The following is a 20,311-nucleotide window of genomic DNA, read 5'->3' on the forward strand; positions in this document are numbered from 1 at the left end:
AGGTAAACTACCTTTCTTTTTCTCTCTCTCCTCATTGTCTTTCATCTTGTTTTTTTCTCCCAGAATATAGAATAGCTAATGACCCGTATGTGAAACCGAGATGGCCCTCATTTCTGCACTCTTTGTTGTGTATCTGATGCAATGAAATGTAATGGCAGCAAGGTTTAAAGGGATGCACTGCTCATGCAGCAGGAAAACAACAGCTTGTCTATGCCAAAGATGACATATGTCATTGATATTATGGAAATACAATTGCTGCCTTTCCAGGGAACATCTTCAAGCGAGCTACTATGAACTGCAGCAGAGCTGCCAGTGACTGAGAATATAAACTATATCCTCAAAGGTTTGAGAAGAATTTTTAAAATGTAGATTCATTTGCAAGATGGATGCAATTTGAGCAAGAAGAAGGGCTGAAGCTGGAAGTAGGTTACAGCACTTCCAAATGAAGTAAACCAAACTAAATAATATTTCTGTGAATGGCCTTCAAAGCTCTTGGATTCAGCTTGTCTGAATGTTATTTTAGCCAGTTTTGGCGATGAAACTGTCAGCCTTAGCAACTAAACATAGACAGAAACCAAATGTGGACCAATGTGAAGCCAGAAATGGTAGTAATATTGAGGTCATGTTCTGATATGATGTGTAAAAAAGGGCCTGATGTTTTCTTCCTCTTTTATCTTCTCTTTTCCCTTCTGTCTACCAACAGGAGATTTTTGCATCCAAGGATCTGGCAGAGAAAGTAAGCCTCACAATTCACACCCACACATACACACATTTAATTTGACATTATTGCATTTCTAATGAGACCTGTGGGATGGCAAAGACAATGTGTGAACTGGATTTCCTCCCACAGTCCAACGACATGCAGGTTAGGTGAATTGGAGACTCTATATTCTTGGTGTGAATGGACTGGTCCAATATGTACCTTTCCTTTAGCCCAGTACAAAGCGTATGGATGGGTAAAGAGACTTGTAACATGTATGTGCTGATTTATGTAATTAAAATAGAAAGGACATGTGTGTTTGTGTGAGTGAGTGAGTGTGTGTGTGTGTGTTTGTCACACATGGGGTTAGAAAAAGAAATAGTCTGTCACTATTCCCTCCTCCCTCCCTCACTCGTATCCAGCTTGCTGACCGACTGAGGACTGATTTACACCTCATTATGCGCTGAGTCTCAGTCGGGAATTGCTGCTGCCTATTAATTTTGTCATTCACCTACAATGGGCATGTTCTGTTCACAAATAGAATGCAGAACTCCAGACGCTTCATTATGTTACTCCTGTGTGTGCTTACTAATGCAGCTGGCCACCTCCCCTGACTTCCTCAATGTAGGTTATTACCTGGGTTGGAGCACACAGCTTGCCCTGCCACTGGGGGCACACACTTACAAAGAAATAAAAGTGACTTTTCCTCTGTTCTGTAAATTTAATTTAGCCAGATTATAAAAGTGGCAGCATGCCCATGGGGATCTGATATTATGCACTGCAACACAAATACCTAGAAATGGTAGATTTGTAGGCTTTAAAGGAATATAACACAAAGGCTATTTCAGAACTGAAATCCCAGCAGTTGATTTATGTTCATATTGATAGTAGATTTTTATTGTTGTGTGCTGGGCCTTGCTCTTGTTCTGTCAATGCGTGGCAGCTAGAGACACATTGCCAAAAAATGACCCCATTGGGATGTTTGATATCAAAAAACAAGGTTCTCCGACAGGATGTTGATGCCAATAATTCTTTTGAGATGTTTAAAATAATAAATGAGCATACGCTAGGTGTTGGCACACATAATGTAGAGTCAAAGCCTGTGTATTGGGATGTGTATTGGATGCCAAAAAGTGAGCCTATTTATTTGGATGTTGAATGCCTCGATATGGCACTGCTAACAAAGATACTTTTGTACCTGGAAACTATAGAAACTGATAGAATTTAAAGCTGTACTAATAAATTTTTATGTATAACCAATGGATCAAATGACTAAGTGTAACAAGAAAGGGATTGCTTGTAGAGCTGAAAGTATCCCTCAGCTCTACAGTGCATTTTAGCAACCAGACAGCTAGCGACTACCTGGTGGACACGATGGAGCATCTCACTGCTGAAGAACTAGAGGTTGGCAGAGACAAACACAAAGCTAAGGTGATCAAACCTTAAATTGGACTTTGGGATGTTTTATATTCTAGAGTCTATGAATTGTACTGACAACTTACTTTATGTAATAAGGGATTTAACATATATGAAATGATCCCATTTATTCAAAAACAACAAGTTATTGCTATAACATATATAATATATATTAGCAATGCACAATAGGATGTTTACTGTGAAAAACAAAGTATAGAGAAGCTACTATAAAATACCAAGCCTAATAGTCAGGCCACTTGATGCCAAGTGTACAGAATAGATCCACCTTGTAAAAATGCAGGATGGCAAAATGACATCTAGATTGTAAGCACGTCTCAGGAATATGGATCACGCAGTCAAGCAACTTCCTGGTGGTGCCAGAGACCTTGAATAAGGACAGACTACACAAACACACAAGAGGCAAAGTTCAAACCCACCTCTCACACAGGTAGGAGAACGGACACATGCACATTAAGGGAGAGAGGCCAGATGACAACATGCACACAAGGGACAGAGAGAGAGTGAGAGAGAGAGGGAGAGAGGGAGGGACAGAGAGAGAGAGAGAGAGAGAGATAGAAAGACAAGAGGAGAGAGGCTGAATCTCCTGGAGTACGAAGGTCCAGATCTAAACCAACTGGAATGACAGCCAGGGGAGAGGGAGAGATCCCAGGACAGCCACTGGTATAGCACAGGGAAGACACGAGTAAAAAGAGACGACAAGGTGGAAAAAATAGGGATGGAGAGGGAGGAGAGAGAGAGAGAGAGAGAGAGAGAGAGAGAGAGAGAAAGAGACGTAGCTTGGATGCTAATGTGCTTGTGGGACAACAAGCAAAGCGAGGGTTTTATGAAAAGCCCTGCATATCTCTAAACAATATAAATGCAAATACAGTGTAATGACATACAGTATAAATACAAACAACAAAAATAAAACCTGTGCAGATCTAAACTTGTTATACAGGGAGTATAGTGTTTTGTTGATGTTCAGAGATCCTCAGTTAATTAAGTGCAGTGAAGACAGCAAAGTGGTTTCAATTACCAGGACGTTTCACTGCCATTTAATAATGCACGGAGACAGTTTGCTGCTGTTTACAGCAATCTGACTCCTCCATTTCAAAGTTCAATATAGACTAGAGAACAGAAGGCAGGAAGTGGAGGCTGAACTACACAGCGACTTGACTAAGTCTTGACTAAGTCAGACAAGAGCTCTGAAAGATTGACTCGTCATTGCAGCAGGTCGAGCCAGCCATTGATAGGTTTGCGGCTCATAAGGGGAAGGAGGGGAGGAAAGAGAAGAGGGGGGGTATTGACATTGTCTCTGTGCTGTTACGAGCTCCCTTTCGTCATCTCAGAAAGCTCACAGTCACTGCTTCAGTATATGCAAACTTCCTGGTGTGTGAAAGCAAGAATCCTAGAAACACCGGATGGGGGATTCGGCTTTAATTACTTGCTTCAGCTAAAAATGCTTCAGTTATTTATATGGTTATCCTTATTTAGTGTGTGTGTGTGTGTGTGTACACCCTCCTGCGAGGAACAGCTGGTCGGCTCACTCCTGTGCTGTGGGAATCAGACATTCCTATTGATCTCCATCTCCCATGGGAAATGTGTGTGTGTGTGTGTGTGTGTGTGTATATGGGTGAGTGTTCGTGTGTGTGTGTGTGTGTGTGTGTGTGTGCCCACTTGCCCACCTCTCATCCTTTTTGACTGCATACTATAGCAGTGCATGGGTTCAGCGCAGTTTAGTTTTATTTAACAGTGCCACCACCTGGTGACTGCAAAAACTGCAACCCAATTTACTTCACCTTTACAAACCTCCTTTTATGACTGAATTCAGTATGATAATAATTCTCTCTCTGTCTGTCTGTCTGTCTGTCTGTCTGTAGTGTGCAGGTTGTTTACTCCTGAATAGGGAAGAAAATGTAAGGATCACTGATCTTTACCTTCACTTCTTTCCATTAGAAGATATCATAATTATACCACTGCAGAGTGTGTAACTGCATGTGTTTGCAGGTAATAAATCTTGGTGGAGTTGCCGGGTTGAAAGGACAAAAGGGAGACCGGGTGAGTGTGAAAGACATGTACAAAACATACACAGACACAAATGTGTGTGTGTGTGTGTGTGTGTGTGTGTGTGTGTGCAGCACGGCTAATATTAGTGGAATGTGTGATGTCATCACGTGTGCCCAGACATGCCTTACACTGATCCACAAACACACTCATACAAACACACTCTCTTGGTGCTGTAGTCTAATGTGATGCTGGCTATAGACCAATCACTGCCTCTGTTCCTCACCCGCAAGCAATCTTTCTTCTTCTTTCCCTCTCTCCATCTTAGGGTGATGACTGTTCTGGCTCCCATTCAGGTCCAGTAAGTAACTTTTCCATTGCGCCTTGCACCATGCCACGTTTTGCGGAAAGCATTGTCTCGTTATTGGCATGTAACCCAGTGTGAACCTGAAATTTGGCTAGAAAACGGTCTGTCATAATACATGCCAACCAAGTGTCTCTAACCTCAGTGCACAGAGGAATCCAAGGGCCAGAAGGGAGAGAAAGGCGAGCCGGTGAGTGCCAATCTCCTACTACAGGTTACAGCAACACATCCCACTGCCTCCCAATCCCGCTAACCCTTCAGCTATTTGGTTTGATCCTTATTCAAAACCTCATTTCCAAGTACCCAGTCCCAACATTAATTATGCATGGGAATGTGTGTGTGTGTGTGTGTGTGCTTTGTATGTTTATTTACCGATGAGTCATTGTGTGTGCAGATCACTGAGACTTTGTTCATACATTATGAGTCAGTGTTTGAGCTCATACTCAAACTGATGCATCTGATTCATATACATTCATCTGTATATATCTCAGATAGCATAAAATTGATAGTTTCTTAGGTTGTGTGCGTGTCTGTGTGTGTGCGTGTGTGTGTGCGTGTGCGTGTGTGTGTGTGTGTGTGTGTGTGCATGCATGTGTGTCTGAGTGGAGCATATGGGTCCTGCTGGTAGTCCATACGGGTTGCTGACTGGTCACCGTGTTGTTTGCTATGCTCCAGTGGTGTGTGTGTGTGTGTGATGTCTCTTTAGAGCCAGGTCATTGATCTGGGCCTCGTCTCCATTCCCCTTCTCCACAGGCGCTGCCTGCCAACTGGGGCGAAGCAGCTGGGTACAAGGTGAAAGGTTTAAGAAACTTTCGGTGATGAATAATGAAAACATGACCTTTTAATGACCATCTAATTAGTTTCTAACCCCATATTACTTTCATTTGTCTCTCTCTCTGCTTCTCTCCCTGCATGTTTCTAACATTTTTACTTCTCTGTCCAGGGAGAAAGAGGTCAGAAGGGAGACGTCGGTCCCCAGGGTCTCACAGGCACACCAGGGAAGGATGTAAGTGTTTTTTTCTCTTTTATATATTTTTTGTATTTTGCTGTCTTTTAATTTGTCCTGCAGAGTTTCTGTAATATGAAGCAGTAATAGTGTCTTTCAGGCATGAAATTTACTTCGAGTTCAAGTCAAACAAATAGCACATTTTCAATACCACAAAGTCAGCATGCGCTCACAAACACACTCACATCCACTTACGCAGCCACTTTTATCAAGCTAAGAGCAGGTATTCAGTAAAATTATACGGTATTACTCTTTAAGCTCAGACTCACATTGATACCCTCCACCCCCCACCCCCACTCCACCCCTCCCGTGGCGCTAAGTCGGCCTGTTAATGCCTGTTAGATTAGGCTAGAGCAACAAAGCTTGCACAATCAATGCTGCCTCATTGACTGTTCTGTTCGTCTCTCACACAGGCAGGCGCCTGTTCAGGAAGACTTAAACCTTATAATCTTCCCTGTTCGGCACGGTGATCCTGTAGACGCATGAAAAGTTTTGAGGAATTGCAGCGTGTGTGTTCTCAGTGATATTTCCCTGGTTTTTGGCATCAGGCACACTCACATTTAGCTGTTCACCAGGCTAAGTGCTTGTCAGGGACAGATGGATTTGGTGGAGGATAGATTTTCTTAAGCCTCTCATCCATCTGACATTGTGAATATGAATGTGCTTGTTGATGTGACTTGAATCAGGCAGTTAGAAAATATTGCATATGCATCGCTGAGGATAATACATCTAACAGTCTCAACACTTCTCCCGCTCTACATTTCCAATTGTGAAATGTCAGACAAATGAAGGGAATCAACAGGCATCTTTAACAATTTATGAAGAGGTTTTGGAGATTGATTTCTTTGGAGCGTGTTTAATTATTTTGGGCTGATGCTGATGATGTCACTGACCCATACTGATGCTGTCACCTCCCTATCTGTCTGTCACCTTTACACAGGGTCGAACAGGGTCCGTCTGTGTAGTCGGCCCCAAGGGACAGAAGGTCAGTCCGCATTAAGTCTACTAGTTTCTACCATCAACCTGTCTGTCAGATCTGTTCAGTTCAGTTTGGATTGAACTTATGTTGAACTTGTTTCCCCAGGGCACCCCCGGTTTGGTGGGTCCTGAAGGGTTGGCTGGGGAGCCGGGGAAGCCCGGACTTCCAGGCCCCCCAGGAGTTGGAAAACCAGGCCCCCCAGTAAGTGTGTTTTTTTATTTAAGAGCTCCAGAGGAAATACAGAAGCCTTTGTGCACTACATCGAGTATCTTAAATTTCCTTTCATTCATCTTACAGTTGGTCTCAGTGTGACCAAAAAGTACTTTTATTAGACAGTGCTCTCAGAAGTGCAGGGCAGGACTTGGCAGAATTCCTTCTTTGCAGGATTCATTGCCCTTGATAGAAGCCTAAAAAAGTCTTAAGAAACACATTTGAGAGGATTTCCTTACTTTTTTTTCTGTCAGGGCCCTCCTGGTGAAGCGGGTGGTCCAAAAGGAGACAAGGTGGGTTCACCTGTTGGCACATGACTTGCATTATTTCCTACGGTGCGTGAAAGTGACCTAGACTAATGATAAACAGCGGTACATGTAGCCCAGAGGGTATTTGTGGAACTGTAAGGGGGTACATAGAATTAACTTACAAATTAGTACATTTACTTAATAAATGTACAACAACCAGTAAACTGACCAGTAAGCTGCCCATCAACCCCGGTCAGTTGTAAGACATTAACACCACATTTTGCAAATGAATTGCAATTGTTGCAGAAAAAAACTTGTTAGCAAGTGCTAACAGAGGAGTTAAAATAGTTACTGTAAAAGTAATTGATAAATGGTTGAAGTAGTAATAGTAATAGTAGTAATAGATGAATGATTTAAATAATTAGCTTAAATCAATAGATGAACAGCTGGAATTGCTAAAATTAATAGATAACCTTTAAAAATACTTGGATAAAATTGATGGATAAACAATTGAAATTAGCCACTGTCAAAATGCTTAGATAAATGGACAAACAACAGAGATTGTTAGCTGAAATGAATTGATAAACAGTTGAAATGTCCAGCTTCACAGTTACAGAAGTGCAAACAGAGGCCTTATATATGTTGACACTTCAAGTGTATGAAAACATATTGTAACTGTTAAATTGTATAACTCATTCAAAAGAGCTTATTTGGTGCGTGATGGCTAAGGTGCATGATAATGGGGTTCATGGAGCTCATGTGATAGGACTTCTTGATCTAGGCAAGCACAGTAACTCAGTTTCTGGAGTTGTTTATGTTTCCACTAGAAAGATCGTAGACAGATTTGTGGGGTCTTCTGTGGATTTCGGAAATTCTCACCAGCCTTATTCTAGCAAAACCCAGAGCGACATGTGAGACAAGTTGAAAGCAAAGATGCCTTTCAGGGTAACTTCAACAATATTCTTAAGACAAATGCTGTGATTTGTGTGAACAGGGAGATACAGGACCTGCAGGAGAAGATGGAGTGCCCGGAGATCCAGTGAGAGACTCTTTTAAACACTGATTGATATTCAGTAATGTATGCATGAGCTTCCAATATACAGCTGTGAGCTGATACATCAGTGTTTCACTGAGATTCTGCTGTTGTCATAGGGACCAAGAGGACCAGGGGGGTCTAAAGGAGAGAAGGTACCTTAAATCTCTTTGTCTACATTCCTGTGTGCTCCCTCATTCTCACACTGCGTGGTTGACTCGTTTTAAATCATCTTCAGGGTGACCCATGCGAAGTGTGCCCTGTGCTGCCTGCAGACATGGGTAACACTGTGGCTCTGCAAGGGAAGCCGGGCCCCAAAGGAGAGCCTGGATTACCAGGGATAGGAGAGAGAGGACTACCTGTAAGTACACCAGTGTGACTGTAATGTAAAGCGTAATACATTCTGATCCTGCCGTGAGTGTTCAGTTTGGTTTTTACGATCTTACTATATGTTTTATCAGGGACTTGCAGACACAGTCTGAGCTGCAGCTGACGATTAAACCTTGAGCACTTCTTTGTTAGTGTGTATATTTTATTTTTATTTTTGTTCAGGGGGAAGGCATGGGCTTCATGGTTACCTTGGGGTTGTATTTGCCCTTGTAGTTCTCACAGTGTTGCAGCAGCTCAAGGAGAGAATGCATGATATGCTGTCAAAAGGTTATTCTCCAAGGCAAAGGTCATTTTGTTAATATAATCTTAACGCGTCTCTCTCTCTCTCTCTCTCTCTCTCTCTCTCTCTCTCTCTCTCTCTATGGGGTGAGTCAGGACTCAACATATTGTGCATTGTGTTTCTCTTTCTGTTCACTCTGCATCTTCCCACTTACCCCGACAGGTGAAATGGGGAATGATTTGTTGGGGGAAAAAGAGAATATAAATCTGGAGCCTTATGAGATTCTCTGTGCAACGATTTCCAATAATGTCAGCATCCATCTGTCATACCTGGTTAGGGAAGTGGGAGAAGGAGGTAGAGCAACAGAGAGGGAGAGGGAGATATGTCCTCACTCTAACAAAGTTGAACTAACAACACTTCTACACCCCTCTCTTTCCCTTCCCTATATTTACCAGGGGTCTCCAGGTGCAGATGGCAACACAGGACAGAAGGTATAGAGTTCGCAGCTTGTGGTTCATTCATATTCTGTGGAAGCGTGACCCATACATGCTCATCTGCATTCCTACGCATTCAGATATGCTCACATCAGCAGTGCAGGAGGCTCTATTCCTTATGCAGATGCAAGAAAACTAGCTGAACCAAACTCCAGGAACTAAAAAGAGCACCAAAGTTCACAGGCACACATTCAGCACTCCTACACATGGCCACCTTAGAATGCCAACCTGCTCAGCACCTTTCCACTCACACATTGCTGATCTACTCCCCGCATCTGCCTAAATTGCACCACTGTATGCCTCCAATGCCATGTCGAGTCAGGTCGTGCCAAAGCGAACACAGGGTGAGCTGGTACTAATTTGCCTTCTTGGATGTTTGTGTTTTTGTATTTGGCAGGGAGAACTAGGATCAGATGGCGCCAAAGGAGAAAAGGTCAGCTTGCTGTCTTTATTAGGCTTCAGGTTAAACAATGTCTTGTTTAGACTACCAATATTCAGCTGTTAGTTGGACTGAGTACCCTAATTAGGGAACAACATCGTACTTATTGCTGAATCTGTGGCCATAATGTTCTATGTAGCGTCAGACTGTTTCTAACTATGTTAATTTACCTTATTTGAATGAGCCTTGAAATGGACAGAGACTGTCTTTGACCCACGTCTGATCTGTCTGCGTGCTTTAGGGAGAGCCATGCTCCGCGTGCCCCACTCTCGGAGAGTTAGCCCCCAACCTCATCCCCGGTGTCATGCCTCAAACCCTGCAGCAGAAAGGGGAGAAGGGAGATCCTGGGATCGGGCAGAAAGGAGAGCAAGTGAGTCTGTTCTTAAAAATGTATGTGATTCTAGTGCAGTTTGACTTACTCAAACCAGCAAGGGTGAAGGGTTTTTTATTTTTACTATGTGCCTTTTCTATTTTGGGTTTTGTTAACCCGAGTACCTTTGCTAGCATGTGTAAGCAGTAATAAGTGCCTTCATTAAAATGATGTATCATTCCTTTTTCGTGCACCACAGGGGGATCCAGGAAATGTAGGATCACCTGGCTTTATAGGAGAGAAGGTAAGGAACATAAAAGGAAACAGCAGTGAGAGTAGGTGACCTCAATAGTAGACTAGGCTTACATAAGGGGAGCTCACTCAATAGGTTGCTGAATGGGGCTCTTAATAGACTTCATGAGGAAGATAATCACAGCAGTGAGCTAATTTTAGGGCCTAAAACTGTCCGCCGTAGGGATTTTACACAGCAGGGAACTTATTAGTGAAAAGCTTAGGTAGTGAAAACCCGAATCATTTAACATTGGCTGCCTGTAGGGTGCTCCTTACTATGAAATGTGAAATACCAATTTAAAAGACCCATCCATTTTTATCAATTTGTGAAATTCAGATACCGTAGTAATTTTTTTTTTTACTTGTCTGCAGGGTAGTGCAGGCAGCAAAGGAGCTGATGGTAAACCGGTAAGTTCAGATTGAGTTCTTTGAAAAAACAGAAAGTCCGGGCTTGCATCCCCACTCAGCGATGTTGGTAAATGAAATGTCTCCATATGACAGGGAAAACCAGGACCGAGGGGACCCGGTGGCAAGGATGGACAAAGAGGCTCAAAGGTAAGAGAGGAGAGTGGCAAACTGTGAGCACAGGGGAGTTTAGATTAAATAATATTAGGAAAAGAAAGGTCCAGCATTGCTTTTTTATATAGTCAGATTATTTCCATTTCTAAGAACGTGCAGCAGGGGGGTTTAGAAATTAAGCAACGTGATGTTAACTAGTAAAAGGTAAAAGGTAAGAGGTAAAATTATATTGCATTGACACTTTTTTTATCCCACGTCACGCTTTAATACGCATCTGTCGCCTCTAGCTACCTTGTAGCTTTTATGCTAATATAGGCCACACACAATATGTGCACGTTTTAACACTTAAACATTATTTTATTTTTTTTGACAGGGAGAACAAGGGTTGCCTGGTCTTGGGCTTCCTGGCCTCAAGGGTGAGAAGGTAAGCGCGGACGTATGTTCTGCTTTAAGCATCTTTTAGCTTGATTGACAAACTAACCTTCGTCACTCCCCGCCCCCTACCAAGGGTGAGTGCGGTTTGTGCCAGCCGGCTGAGGTTGGCAGCGGTCCCGCCGGCATCAAAATGCCCGAGGGCTCAAGAGGCAAACCAGGCGAACCAGGCCCTCCAGGTCCACCCGGACCTCCAGGTCTTGGAGCTGACGGCAAACAGGTGAGATGGCTCTGTAAGCACAGGGATATCCAGAAACTAAATCACTTTAAAAATATATACAAAAGTCCACAGGCAGCTTTTTGGGATTATGAACTTGGTTTATGTTGACTTCCTTGCTTACACTGGAAGTTAACCACACAGATTGGTCAAAAGGGGGAGGAAAATGATTGATTCTCTCCTTGCACACACAACACTGCATTCTGCAAAACCAGAAAAACGCACAGTATGATGAGGAAAGATCAGGGCTTCTCTTTGGTCTTTCCTTAAGAGGGCAGTATGATGCTCTCTGAGCACCGAAAGCCAAGACCAAAAGAGCCAAAGACTCTTTAATCCCTGTTGCTTGAATTGACATGAAATTATTTAGGTCCTTATATTTGTACCCCTTTTATATTCGAGTTTATTAAGTTATTGAATTCCTGTCTGATCTTAAGGAATGGTTTACGGTCTATAACATATATACTGGCACCACTTGTTTTATTGTGCTTTATGCTATTACACATAATGTTATTCTGCTTTTACTGCACTTTGTTTATTGCATTTTATTTTTTTTACTCAAGACTGTGCATTTGCTCCTTAATAAGAGAAGAAGTCTATACTGCATACACGTCCGCTGTTAGAATTTTCTGTCTTTATTTGAAATCATAATAGAAGTGAAGACAAATTCCACAGAACCAGCTCATGGCTGTCCTATTTTGTTGCCACAGTGAAACAGATTAAGCAGCATCTGGATGAGTGAAAAGTTGGAGATGCTGAAAGATTTCACCCCGAGGGTGAACCAACCATGGTGCTTATTGTACAAATAGGATATGCAGAAATCTTACGGCAGAATTGTTACTAAATGTGATAAATCCCTGTTGGCTTCTCTCTCCCCTCCCAATTACACTCTGTTTGTGTCTGTGGTTAACTTTAAGTCAACAGTTATTTTTACCTGAATGGAAAGAGGTTTGCACAATGACTGCACATGTGTGTGTGTGAGAGTGTGGGTGTGTGCGAATGCTGCGCACCTGCATGTTTATCATGTATCTGCGTGCATTTGTATCATCACTTTCTATTTGCTTACACAGGGTCCACCAGGTCTCGCTGGTGCAAAGGGAGAAAAGGTAAGTAACTCTGGCAAAGTTTCTCATAGATCATCTATAAAAAGCTGTTCCATGTGTGTGTGTTTTCAGATACTGTGACCCAGCAACAAATTCACACCACATTCAACAGCCTTAATGTCAGCTGAGAGATAAAAAAAACAACTAATTAATGTCTCTTGGGCATTGTGAATGTTCTATTAAATAACTCAATGTTCACACACGAAAAAACCAAACAGTCTACCTAAAATAACCTAATGGATAACCTGGAGGAATTAGACTATTTGGAGTCACCGGTGGCCTTTAGAAACAGTCAGACTTTCCTAACTAATCTGACATCTACTGGGACAGAGGATGTCTGCAGGAAATCCCCCTACCCACGTTTTATTGAATAATATTTCAAGAGAGCCTTTATTTCAGGTCACCAAGTCTGTCTGTGTTTTGAAAAGTTCACATCACTTTACTCCCCCAAATGGGAAATAAATCTACCATCAACAGAGCCAGTCTGCTTTAAATTCCCTTGAAGCCCTCCTACACTCTCTTTGCTTGGACTTCAAAGTGGACCCAGACTGGATGTTTGAGGCTCATACCACTATCAGTTTTTGACACTTCGATCTGATAATAAAAGACAAACCTCTAATAAGCCAGTAATAATATAAGTAATGCTTTGGTTTGATATCGAAACGCAGCCACAGAACAGATTACGGAGGGAAATTGATGGAGTCTAAAGTTAAGTTTGCAGTCAGTGTTTTTCACCAAATCCAGTTGAATACATTCCCTCCTCATAAAACATCTGTGCTGACCACTTTTTTTAATGTTGGAAATCCTGCATTATTTATACCCCCGTTTACCTGGTAGCAGTCCTCTTCTTCACTGGTGCATTGCTGTATTTTTTTGGCACATCATCGCCACCAACTCAACTTGATCAGTGGAATATCGTGCGACCAATGGCACGTGCATGTGCATCCTCGCGTGCACACATGAGCCCACATGACCTCGTCCTCAAAACATTGCTCCATGCTAGTGGTCATTGTCAAGCCTTTAATGTGAGCATTGCCAGTCAGGGCCTCTTATCATCGTATTCCAATGTTACCAGGGCAAACAAGGAGATCAAGGTGATAAGGGACTGGATGGAGCTCCTGGAGCCCCAGGACTGCCTGGAGAGTCTGGTCGAGAAGGACTAACGGGCTTGAAAGGAGAGAAGGTATAGAGTACCATTATTTTTTTTCATGTGCTGACTGATTTAAGTCTAACATTTATTGTATCAATCATAAGCGGCTTACAGTATGAAAGATTTAGCAGCCATATGTTGTGTACAGCCCTTATTCCCTTTCCACGGACTATTCATGATAGAGATCCAGTTGGGTCTTTTTGAGATCATATGGATCTGCCTTTGGTCTCTCCATCCATGGGGACATCAAATGAGGTGATACCTTAGATATGGTCTCCAGTGGTTAAACATAGGGTTTAACTTTGGTTTGATTGTTCAAAAAAGTCCCTGGATCATGGTTTTTATTTGTTGTGTTTTCCCAGGGTGACGCTTGTACAAGCTGTCCTTCTGCGGGCGCTGTGGTTGGTGATGGCGTAGCCGTGCCAGGCCCCAAAGGAGAGAGAGGAGAACAAGGTCCACCAGGAGAAGGGAAGCCTGGCAAAAATGTGAGTAAATCATGTCTATATTTATCGTATCGCATCTATTTACTTATTTACTAGTGGCACCCTGCACAATGTGAATTGCTAATGATTATCTTCTGTGTTTCTTTTCAGGGAAAACCAGGCCTACCAGGTGTGCAGGGGCCTGCTGGTCCCAAAGGAAGCAAGGTACAATACACGTGGAGGATCGTGTGTATTCATGTATCACTGACAGATTCTAATCTGTGTTGTCCTGTGCCCCATGTAGGGAGAAGCTGGAGTTTCAGGAGTCGGTCTTGTGGGACCACAAGTAAGGCTGATGTGTCCTAAAAAAACACATCGGGATCAGTGTTTTATGTCAATGGATAATGTAGCTCTGTTATACTAAACATACACACACCTCCTAGATTAATGTGGTCCTGCTGTGATCTCAGTAATGAACAACATATTCAATTTCCATGTCAACCTCCAGAGTTGTCCTACCTCTTAGATCTACCAATAATGTCACAAGGTTGTAAATAACCATCTAAAAATAACCCAGGGCCGCTCTCTCTGTCTCTCAAATCAGTTGATTCATTGCGGAATTTTCATTGCTTTGTTGACATGAGGAAGATGGCCTTTACCTACACTGTGAAACATCTCTTACAGTCAGCCCTCCTCACCCCAATCACCACTCTGTGTTTCATCCCCAGCCCAGCTAAACCTCCTGCCTTTCTTTTTTTGATCCTGTCTTTTTCCATTTATGGCATAGGGTGAAGAAGGACCAAGAGGGCTCCCAGGACTTGTAGTAAGTTTCCCTCATATTTTTAAAATCTGACTTTTCTACATTGCACATGAAGATTTTGGTCTAATCTGTGTGTTTGGTATAGGGACCTCCTGGAACCAGAGGGCTGACTGGCCCTGCGGGGGAAAAGGTAGTGTAAAATGGTAGAGGTGGAGACCCAACATACATGTTTTGATGCAAAAGCCTTCAAATAGACTTCATTTTGTTTGAAACAAAACACCACGTGACACTGTGAGTCTGCCCTGTTCGTAGGGCAGCAACGGAGATGCTGGGCCTCAAGGACCACAGGGGCCTGTGGGCACTGGAGTAGCAGGTCCCCCGGTAGGTCATAAAAACATTCTTTTGCATGTTTACATGGGTATATAATATCATGCTGTTATATTGTCATCACACTGTTTCCTATTTGCTTTTTCTGCCTCAGGGCAGAGATGGAGCCCCCGGCTCTCAAGGATTGCCAGGAGCTGATGGCAGACCTGTGAGTTGTCTTCCTCTCTTATTGTCTAAAGTGTATGTTTCATTTGCATGTTTTTGTTCATGTGCATCAACAATTTGAAAGAATGTTAACGAAATTTCAGTGGCAAACTTGAGTTGTTCTCTCTCTTTTAGCGTCTGTTAAGAGTTGTAATTTTCTTTGAGCTTCTTTGGGAATTGTCCTTGATTTAGGCATCATTTGTAACCACGGATGCCTGCCTCGATCCATAACAGAGGCGATGTCTGCTCCCATCTCATCCTCTGTCCCCTGATCTACGCTCAGCTCACTGCCCCGTGAGCTTTCTTCTGGAACAACAAAGCAAGAGTAACTAAGTGGTGTGTGTGTGTGTGTGCGTGTTTGTGTGTTTGTGTGTCTGTGTGCTGTCTCCTTCTCTTGCAGGGCCGTGATGGAGCTATGGGGGACAAGGTAAGTCTACCGTTTTGTTTGGGTGAAGGCATCTGGAGGGGTTTGAATATAAGGGGGTGGAACAGATGGTAATCGCAAGAGATGGTTCAGCAGCCCCCTCTCCCCCCCAACCACCCCCTTCACCTCCACACACACACACACACACACACACACGCAGACGCACACATGCACACACCTGCCTCAGGGCACGGATAGAGTAGCAGTGGAGGTGACGAGTGTACTGTTGCTGGCAGACAAGAGGAGTTTCGGTGCCTTAAGAGGGAGTGTGTGTGAGACTATTAATTACCGCATTCATCAGAGCCACCCGTCCAGACTGTCACTGAGAGGGTGGGAGAGATGAGAAAGCGGTGGAGGCAGCGCTTAAGGGTCGGGAGGGGTGTGAGATGTGGGACAGGCGCTGACGGTTAAAGAGGAAAAAGTCGGGAAAAGGAGCAAAATATGTAACAGGATTCAGAATCTTTATTCCGTGTCCTCATACAGAGTCTGGGGCTTTCGCGGAGAGCTTGTACATACTGTAAAGACCTGAATTGGATGTTAGAGGAAAGTAGTGAGCGCAGAAGTGTAATTGGGCATATCATACAGTCTGCTCCATCACAGATGTTATGTGAATTACACCTTTCTTTGCATAATTGTACCATACATTATTTGTATGCTTGTACTACATTATAGTCTCAGAGACAAATCCATGTAATGCAACGCTTTAAATACACATATTACACAATAAGTGACATAAAAAAAAAAACAAAGGTTCATAGAAATTCAGTTTTGAGTGTCTTTGTGATGCACAAGATTTCAGGATTTGGCAAAACTGCACAAAAGAGTCCTGAAAGCTCAAAGAGTTCTGACTTCCTTTCAAGTAACTGCAGGAGTTTTAATGTTGAATGAGGACTCGGTTTTGCAGCCTGTGCTTAAAATTGTGCAAAGGGTTTCACTTTAGCTTTTTTATGGGTCTTTTTTTAATGTATATTTTAGGGTGAACCTGGAGAATGCAACTGCATCATCCCTGTGCACAGCGGCATAGGCGGACCTGTGAGTACTTACATGCACGCACACACGCACGCACACACACACACACTGAAATAAACGCATGGAGGCATGCAATTAGTTTAATCTAGAGAATTTTTGCCTCACAACAGGAGTCTGAATACACACTGAGTTTTTAAACACACTCTCCGAGGGTTGTTATGACTCCACAGGGGACATATTGAGAAAAATATTCATGCTAAGTTATGTCCCCTCCGCATGTTTGTGTGTTTTGACTTTTTTTGTATTATACTTAACTTCACACCGTGCACTTTCTGTACTGTTTGTGTAAGTAAACAGCGCTGTTCTGATTTTGACTACTTTTGCCTTCCAGGGAGCTCCAGGAACTCCAATAAACACGTGGCAACCCGGGCCTCAGGTCTGATCTGTCAGCCAGCAGTCCTGTCAGACAACTCAGGCTTTGTCTGCTTCTGTTGTTACCTCACTAAGTTTGTTTGGAAAATCACAGAATTCTTCATTTGTGTTTGACTATGAGCATCATTTGTGGCCATGTCTTTGTGTGCTGCAGGGCCCACCAGGACCTCCTGGCCCTCCAGGCCCACCTGGGCCTCAAGGTAGTAATGGAATCCAGGGACCACAGGTAAGAGGAAGCAGCAGTAGGATGGTGGGTAGGGGGGTCTTTTTTCAACTCAGTTCAGTAGCTGCTTCATCAGCCTAGTTCAATGTAGGCTTTCAGCTTGGGCATTTGGGATACTTAAGAAAGGCATTGCTTTGATGTGCTTTGCAATCTGATGGGCAAACAAAGGTCATAATGTGCATGTAGGAAATGGAGCAACATTATATACAGAATGCGTGCTGTAGTTTGGTTTAAAAGAAGCTCAGATAATCAGGATCAAATGAAATATGCACTAACCCATACGGTGCTTCGAGCTTTAACCCATGTGGGAAGCCAGCTTTGGGAATGTCCGTCAAGACATGAACAGTTATTTGAAGGTCAGGTTTTAAATATGTATTTAAAACATATTGCTATGCTTATTTAAAGTACTACTTTGATGAATTTTGAAATCTGAGTAGACCTTCAAATAAAGTGTTACTGTGATCTGTGATGCAAGAGTCAAAGGTGTAAGACAGACTGAGACAAGTGGTGATGGTAACTGGACGGAAGAGGTCATGTCTTTGGCATTTGTAACAATCGCTGAATGCAAAAATAGCACTTAATGCAAATATATTGGAATTTTTTCCTTCAGATTCCTTATTTCAATCGGATTTTGAGATTTGAGAAGTGTCATAAGACATGGCAGAAGAAGGAACAGGTTTGATCATTTAGACCTTGAGCCTTTGACTCTGCCTTTGAGCACTGGTGCAGATGGGAGTGGCTATCCCTCGATTGGCAACAAACGAGTTGAACCTCAGTTCCTTCTTTCAGGGTATCCCTGGAAACGACGGGATACCGGGGAAACCGGGATACATCGTAAGTAAAATTAGAGAGAAAAGGAGGAGAGGCGGCTCTTATGTACTGATTCGAGATCTGGGACTTTGTTTATAAATGATACAAAAGCACAAAACACATTAAAGGTGTCAGGAGCTGGTATTTGATTAGTTTATATACTGTACAACCCCAAAGATCTACCCCGTTACACCATAAATATTGAGCACAAGTGCTGCTGTTGTACTGTTAAAGGATGCTTCTGATTCCAGCCCAAGGCCAGAGCAAGTTGGGTTTATGTCACTGTTTATGGATTGCTGTGGGAGTGGGCATAAGGCTTGTGCATATGCCTGCATATTTCATGGCGACTGAGATGCATTACTAGAAACACATGCAGGCATTTCACACACTTCAGAGTTTCAGCTTGTTGTGCATCTGTGTGTTCTTGTGGACAGAGTTAGTTCACTTACAGTACGTGCAAGGACAACATCAAAGTGGAGAAATTGTTGTGAAGTTATCAGTGGATTCTTATTTTGTATGGTGTCAGTCTTGTTTCTTTCAAGTCGGCTGATGGTTTAATTTCATAAAGGGAACATCAATGCTGATCTCAAGCCAGCACTCAAGGGGAGGCTCACCTTCAACACAGGAACTAAAGAAGTAGTTTAATGGAGGAGAGGGAGGTCCTGGAAAATCAGTAGAGCACTCTGGAGAAGCTTTGGGACTCACTCTGCAGAAAAGTGATTGCATATTTAGCAACATGTCCATTGTTAAAATGCTTTGGAGTGTTAAATATATAGGCATGAACTGCATATGCTAATTTGTCCATGGATCACATGTGACAGGAATAGATGTCCTGAAATTGAGTCTGAGTTATAATGTAAGAATTGCTAAATAGTCTTGCCCACTAATAGAAGTTTGACCACGTTTGTGCCACGTTGACACCATCTGCCCTCTTGCACACCCATGTGCTCGCTTTGCACCCTCAAACTGCTTTGTATTTGAAACGCGACGGTGTGTTGCTCAGAGAAATCGCAAGTTTGCAATTTTGCATCTCCCTTTGGAGATTAGCAAGAGTGAACATTGCATCAACCGTCCATCCACCCAGTTGCGGTAGCAACAGCTCAAGCAGGGCACTCCAGATGTCCTAGTCCTGAGCAACGATTTCCCGCTCCTCCAGGGGGAACATTGCACAGTGACATATAATTATAGAGAAACCTCTTTAGTGCAAGGCCTTGTTCTAGCCCATGTAACAGCCAATAGCATGCAACATAAAGTAGCCTCTCTTAGCTAATGGCTTCAATTTGAACAATGTCAAATGGGTTTGTAATGACTTTAAAACCAGACTAGGTGCTATTGACAGTCTCTCTCAGTGGAAAGGGGCCCACTGCTTTGATAGGGAGCAAACCCTTTCAAAGTGAATGTGATTTGGCTTGTGGAGTGAGCAGTTTTGTTTCTGAACTTGCTACAAATAGACAGAGTAACTCCAGTGGCATTTGTATTTTTTCTTTTTTTTGATGTGTACATGCAGGATGCGTGTTTGTTCCTATGTGTACATAGAAAATGTTTGGACAGGTTTGTCTGCTTCCTTGGTGCTACGCTGTACTCTTTAAATTGTAAACTGTTTCTGGTGCTTTATGGGACTACAATGAAAATGATTAAATTCAGATATATGCCAAAGAGAAAACAAAGTGTTTGCTAAAAGATTTAACAGCTCACATTTGTTTTCTGGGATGTCCCGAATGAATTTTTAGGTTTCCCAGCTGCGAGTAGGTCCTCCATTTCATCCTCAATGCATCTGCATATTGCATGGAGGAACAATAGTGTCCATCAATACTGCATTTAAAAATCAAGCAAATTTTGTATACATCTCGACATCTTTGAATGTAACTGAGTTTGACACTTCTTCCATGCGAATGTACAATCGTAGCCTGGTGGAACTTTAAATCCAGTGAAGTTGTTGAAGAAACCAGACTTTATGCCACGCTGATGTGGAAGAAAAGAGCTGATTTTGGTCATTAGAGTTTCCCTCATTTTTTTATCATTGATGCCATAAAGTTATTAAATGATATTTATTTAATTTTTGTTTCCCTGCCCCTTCTGTAGAACCCCATTGGACAGCACCAGCTGCCACAAGACTCCACTACAGGAGGTGGTGATGTGAGTTCATGAGTAAAAATGCATTTTGGTGAACAAAGGTGACTTTCCTTGCTTTTTGCTTGCCAGTTTTTGGCTTGAAAAC

General features: G+C 42.7%; 1 protein-coding gene across 1 annotated transcript in view; it reads left to right on the forward strand.

Annotated features, from left to right (window-relative positions):
- The window catches only part of col16a1 (collagen, type XVI, alpha 1), a 56,780-nt gene that overhangs the window by 23,648 nt on the left and 12,821 nt on the right, over positions 1-20,311 (forward strand). The window contains exons 8-43 of the mRNA XM_070847123.1: positions 704-736; positions 3,997-4,032; positions 4,124-4,174; positions 4,449-4,481; positions 4,630-4,674; positions 5,238-5,276; positions 5,428-5,490; positions 6,431-6,475; positions 6,575-6,670; positions 6,934-6,972; positions 7,922-7,966; positions 8,080-8,115; positions 8,199-8,321; positions 9,026-9,061; positions 9,462-9,497; positions 9,745-9,873; positions 10,073-10,117; positions 10,477-10,512; positions 10,606-10,659; positions 10,997-11,047; positions 11,132-11,275; positions 12,340-12,375; positions 13,448-13,555; positions 13,885-14,007; positions 14,116-14,169; positions 14,249-14,290; positions 14,732-14,767; positions 14,850-14,894; positions 15,017-15,085; positions 15,186-15,239; positions 15,636-15,662; positions 16,635-16,691; positions 17,020-17,064; positions 17,215-17,286; positions 18,073-18,117; positions 20,176-20,229. Of these exons, the coding sequence (XP_070703224.1) occupies positions 704-736; positions 3,997-4,032; positions 4,124-4,174; positions 4,449-4,481; positions 4,630-4,674; positions 5,238-5,276; positions 5,428-5,490; positions 6,431-6,475; positions 6,575-6,670; positions 6,934-6,972; positions 7,922-7,966; positions 8,080-8,115; positions 8,199-8,321; positions 9,026-9,061; positions 9,462-9,497; positions 9,745-9,873; positions 10,073-10,117; positions 10,477-10,512; positions 10,606-10,659; positions 10,997-11,047; positions 11,132-11,275; positions 12,340-12,375; positions 13,448-13,555; positions 13,885-14,007; positions 14,116-14,169; positions 14,249-14,290; positions 14,732-14,767; positions 14,850-14,894; positions 15,017-15,085; positions 15,186-15,239; positions 15,636-15,662; positions 16,635-16,691; positions 17,020-17,064; positions 17,215-17,286; positions 18,073-18,117; positions 20,176-20,229 (2,082 nt within the window). The remainder of the gene's footprint in view (positions 1-703; positions 737-3,996; positions 4,033-4,123; positions 4,175-4,448; positions 4,482-4,629; positions 4,675-5,237; positions 5,277-5,427; positions 5,491-6,430; positions 6,476-6,574; positions 6,671-6,933; positions 6,973-7,921; positions 7,967-8,079; positions 8,116-8,198; positions 8,322-9,025; positions 9,062-9,461; positions 9,498-9,744; positions 9,874-10,072; positions 10,118-10,476; positions 10,513-10,605; positions 10,660-10,996; positions 11,048-11,131; positions 11,276-12,339; positions 12,376-13,447; positions 13,556-13,884; positions 14,008-14,115; positions 14,170-14,248; positions 14,291-14,731; positions 14,768-14,849; positions 14,895-15,016; positions 15,086-15,185; positions 15,240-15,635; positions 15,663-16,634; positions 16,692-17,019; positions 17,065-17,214; positions 17,287-18,072; positions 18,118-20,175; positions 20,230-20,311) is intronic.

This window comes from Pempheris klunzingeri, chromosome 16 (assembly GCF_042242105.1).
Source record: "Pempheris klunzingeri isolate RE-2024b chromosome 16, fPemKlu1.hap1, whole genome shotgun sequence".
Taxonomy (NCBI): domain Eukaryota; kingdom Metazoa; phylum Chordata; class Actinopteri; order Acropomatiformes; family Pempheridae; genus Pempheris; species Pempheris klunzingeri.